At 38.5% G+C, this 5043-nt stretch overlaps 1 protein-coding gene across 1 annotated transcript in view; it reads right to left on the bottom strand.

Moving 5' to 3' along the window:
* Positions 1 to 1376: 1376 nt before the first annotated feature.
* LOC110323833 (selection and upkeep of intraepithelial T-cells protein 2) overlaps positions 1377 to 5043 on the bottom strand; it is a 26381-nt gene continuing 22714 nt past the window's right edge. Inside the window, exons 5-6 of the mRNA XM_021201197.1 lie at positions 4184 to 4288; positions 1377 to 1537 (exon numbers count right to left, since the gene is read on the bottom strand). Coding sequence (XP_021056856.1) covers positions 1377 to 1537; positions 4184 to 4288 — 266 coding nt within the window. The remainder of the gene's footprint in view (positions 1538 to 4183; positions 4289 to 5043) is intronic.

Genomic DNA, 5043 nt, shown 5'->3' with positions numbered 1-5043 from the left:
TGAGATAAGAAGGTGGTTTGGTTCGACATTGACTGATTACTCGGTGTTGGATCAAACTTTGTCTGACACCAGGTAGCTTACTTATTTTATGCATGTGTAAGAACAATGTGTCCCACGTGCACAACATAGCCTAAGACATAAAATTCTTGCTGTGTACAACAGACATTTTCTATGAAGATAGGCTCTATATATTAACAAAGGAAGTATGGTCTGGGAGAAGATAGTAGTATGGTTTGACTGAGATACTTAGGCAAAAGAAAAGAACCTGAAAAATCTGGGTATAAAACTATCATAGTATTATCTCTTGAAATCACATAAATACTCCTAAAGGCTGGAACTGCAAAATTTATAAATTTGTGTCCACGAAGGTTTTACCTTTGGGGGTGACTTTAGATATGACTCATATCATAGGGCTGAAAAGACCACCTGTAGCCAGGCAGGAATCCTACTGGAGTGATAGGGACACCAACCCATCCACAAAACTTTCAACCAAAAATGTATCCTATCTACAAGAACTGAAAGGTCAGGGAGATGGAGCAGAGACTGAAAGAACTGCCAAACAATGACCAGGCCCAATTTCAGACCTATCCCATGGACAATCATCAATCCCTGGCACTATTAATGGTACTCTTGTTATGCTTGCAGACAGGATTCTAGCTTGGTTGTCCTCTGAGAGGCTCCACCCAGCAGTAACTCAGACAGATGCAGACACCTATCACCAAAGACAGGATGGAGATCAGGGACTCTTATGGAAGAATAGAAGGTAGGATTGCAGGACTGAGGCAATAGGAACGCCACAGGAAGAACAACAGAATCAACTAATCTGTATCTTTGGGGCTCTCAGAGACTGTATCACCAACCAAATAATGTACATAGGGTGGACCTAAGTCTCCCCACACATATGTAACAGATGTGCAGCTTGGTTTAATGTTTGTAGTCTTTAAATTTTTACTCTAAACTGCCATTTGTCAAATTTTAAGAAAAATCATGTAATTCATATATATATTTCTGGTCCACGTAGAGTATAATTAAACAAAACATTCTCAGATGATCAAGATCTCTGAAATGGAAGAATTTTTCCACTTCTCAAGCATCAAATTCCCTGTGAAACATTCTCTCTCCATCCTCGTTTTCCTATATATATATAATTGTGTGTGTGTGTGTGTGTGTGTGTGTGTGTTAGCATAATTGTACAGTATGATCTTGGAGAGTCAGTAATCTGAGAGACATCCACATCAATATAAGTGAAAGGCCCAATATACCCAAAATGGAGGTTACAATCTACCAGCCATTACTCAACACAGTTCCTTATTTAGTTTTTCTTATTGTTCCTAATGCAAAATGACCACAACGGTCACCTCCTAAACATCTGTGCATTAGTTTTCTGAGTTGCCACCATTGCCATCATATTTACCTTCCAATCTGAAGTAAATAAATGAAATGAGCTTGATGATAAACACTATCATCACACACAGGATCACACTAATATCTTCAAGCCACAAAGTGTCCAATTCAAAATTTTGATCTGAAACTGGGACTGAGAAAAGAGGAAAGACTCAGGATAGTTACAGACAATAGAGGAACCATAAATTACACGTTGAAGGTAGGCTTTCTTTGCAGGTTCCTATCACTCCATACTTCCTACATGTACAAAAACAATAGAGAAGAAACTTGGTCTACTTTATTTTCTGAAGGTCACATAAGTATATTATGTGTTTATTTATTTTATTTAGTACTGAGGCTCCTCAGGAATTCTGGTCCACGTAGAGTATAATTGAACAGAACATTCTTAGATGATCAAGATCTCTGAAATGGAAGAATTTTTCCACTTCTCAAGCATCATATTCCCTGTGAAACATTCTCTCTCCACTCTCATTTTCCTTTCTGTTTTCTCATTCTAAATGCTATACATCTTCCCCAGTCCCCATTCCCTCTCTCACCAATGGTGTCTGCTCAAGACACACTCATTGACAGTGTAGATGCTTGTGAAGGGAAAAGTTTGATAACTCCCCATCCACCCACAGATGTGCCCATCATTGGAGGGCACAGAGATTTATTGAGTACATCTTTCTGAAAAACTTCCAGATGAAAAATAGTTTCTTGGTCCCTCCTCAGGCTAGATCTGAAATGAAACCGCAAGAAATAGATTTACAGGATATAAAGAATATTCTCTCATATAAAGATATAAAGAATATCCTATGAATACCATATATGTCATCGACATTCTTTATAATAAATCATCCTTTAGAATAAAGAAAGACCCTGGGCTCTGAGTGAGTTATTCATTTTTATGTTTGATAAATCATAGACAGCTGTGAGGAAATACGATTGGACTTAAGAACAGACAACAGTTGGTTTGTTTGGGGCTTCTCTTTTTCCTTCGTGATGTAGAACAGAGTTCTTCTCAGATAAATTTCTTATCACCCACTACTAAAGGCAGACAAGAGAATTCCTGCCTGCCCACCTCTTATAAACAAAGTTCTCATGTTTAGAACAGAGTATCCAAGTATCAAGAAAAAGAGGAACTAGGTTCCTGATCCAATTTGTGAAATGATGAATTCTAGTTTTTGACCTGTCTTGTGAGAAAATGGGAGAAGTAGGAAAGAGAGGAGAGGTAGTGTGGAAAGTGCTCTCACTAATGCTTTTATGGTCACCTTCAGTTATGAGTGCTAAAAGTGTTGAGGTACCATATTTTGGATTATCATACTCAGAAACTCAACAATGCCCACTGACCACCAGCTACTGCTTTATTCAGTGATGGAGCCACTAGTAAGTCAAACAGATGTAATTCTCTTCTATAAATCTCCCCACAAAGTTTACAGTTTGTAGGAGGTAGAGTGTAAAAAGACAATAAAATGATTAAGTATTGGCAAGTGCATGAAGAGAATTACAAAAGTTCATATATAGAGTCTATAATGATCACCCCCTCCCACCACAACTCCAGCATCCTCTGAGTTCTCCAAGATATCTCCCTCCCAAATTTATGTTCTTGTTGGTTCGTTTGCTTGTCTGTTGGTCAACCAATGAACTTATTATGTTGCCCATTTGTAAAGTATCAGGTCATAAACTGAGGTATAGGCAAACAGGTTGTATTCATATTAATTGAGTTGTGTTTTCATTGCCACCACATATTTGGGTTGGAGATGTACAGCAACACCCTTTCCTGACCCCTCCCCTGAAGCCTCCTATCCCACCCTCCCTCCTTCTGCTTCTATGAGCATGTACCCCTGCCCACCCACCCACTCCAGCTTCTCTGTCCTGGTATTCCCCTACACTGGGGCACTGAGTCTTCACAGGAACAAGGGCCTCTTCTCCCATTCATGCCCAACATGAATCCTCATCCTCTGTAACATATATGGCTGGAGCCATGGGTCCCTCCAAATGTACTCCTTGGTTGGTAGTTCAAACCCTGGGAGCTCTGGTTTGTTGTGTAAGGCCATACCATGCTGAATGCTCCGGATCTCCTCTGACTGCTCTTTTAGAGGACTCATATCCCACATGGTGGCTAAGAACCGTTTTGAGGAATCTATCGCCATCTTCTGGCTTCCACAGACATTACACATAATGGTAAAAAACCTATACACCTAAATAATATTTAAAACCATAAGAAGTTTAATGTATGAACTATTATCTCTTATACATTAAATGTATAAAACATTCAGAGCAATTTATTAGGTAATGATGAATGTGAATTTGTGTGATGGACACAATTAATCAAATTAATTAATATTTATAGAGTCTTATATTCAGGAGAAAAATCCAATCATGAAAAGACATGATGTGATTTTACTTATATAAAACCCTTGAATAGCCCAGGCCTTATATATAGACAGTAGAATGGAAATTGCAAGAGCTAGACGTAAGAAAAGAGGTAGAATTTTTGTTTGATGGGTACAGAATTTAATTTGAGGAGGTAAAAGCATTTACAGAGATGACTGGTGATGGGAGTTGTACTATATGAATGTATTTAATGTCTCCCTCCCAATTAATTAACAGAATAATTAGCTAAGGCTACTATTAAGCTTACAAAATTCAGTGCTCTGGAATCTAGATCTTGTAGCTATGTTCTAAAGACTTATTGTCCCTGAAGTTCAAGAAACAGTCATTCTTCTTTTACTAAATGTCTTATTGGGCAGTTGGGAGAATACTTTAACAGGATGGAATCTTCCTGTTTCATACGTACCTCTTCGTAGTAGATGCATAATGAGCATGACTCCTGTAACTGCAATCACTGAAAACGTGAGTACCATTGTACTCTTTAACCAATAGTTCCCCTCAGAGAAGCTACCTTCAGAAAAAAAAAGATAATGTTATAATCACGTACACTCTACATTGGAAAAATAACCAAGAAATCAAGATCTTGTGAATGTGGTATGTGTGTGTGTGTGTGTGTGTGTGTGTGTGTGTGTGTGTGTGTGTGTAGAGTACATTATTAGTGTACAAGTGTAAGGGCTACTTTTTTATGCCGTCTTCTTATATTCATAGAAGGAAAGATTTATTGTTAGAATATAAGAGGAAGGGAATAAAAGGGATACATGTTTTTAAGGTGTTGCCCTTTTGGGATTGAGATTAAGCTAGCCCAGTGGAAAGTAGCTAATGCTTCCTCTATTCCATCTCATTTGTCATGAGTAGGCATTACTAAGAGCACGAGACAGAGTCATGTCCTACTTATTGCTTTTTTTTTCTAGGTTTTAAAGATACAGAAAAGAGGATAGTTCTGAAGACCTCTAAACCGCCCAATAGACCCTAAATTACATGATGTGAGAATTTACTGCCATAGGTAGTTTGCATCCTTCTGCTAGAAAACTTTAGTCACTGGTTGTTTAAGGAAGGTGGTGTTTATATGCTTGTATTTATTGGTTTTCAGATGGAATTTGGGGGGAAGTATTAAAAGATGTGTTGTTGTATGAGGAGATATTTCATTGGGTTTCAAGGTTTCAAAAGATTTCCTCCATGTCCTCTCTGACTATGTCTTTCTGTCCCTGTCTCCCTCCCCCTCCCCCTCCCCCTTCCCCTCCCCCTTTCCTTCCCCCTCCCCTCCCC

The sequence above is a fragment of the Mus pahari genome, chromosome 6, assembly GCF_900095145.1.
Source record: "Mus pahari chromosome 6, PAHARI_EIJ_v1.1, whole genome shotgun sequence".
Taxonomy (NCBI): Eukaryota; Metazoa; Chordata; class Mammalia; order Rodentia; family Muridae; genus Mus; species Mus pahari.
This window is presented reverse-complemented; position numbering and strand designations above follow the sequence as displayed.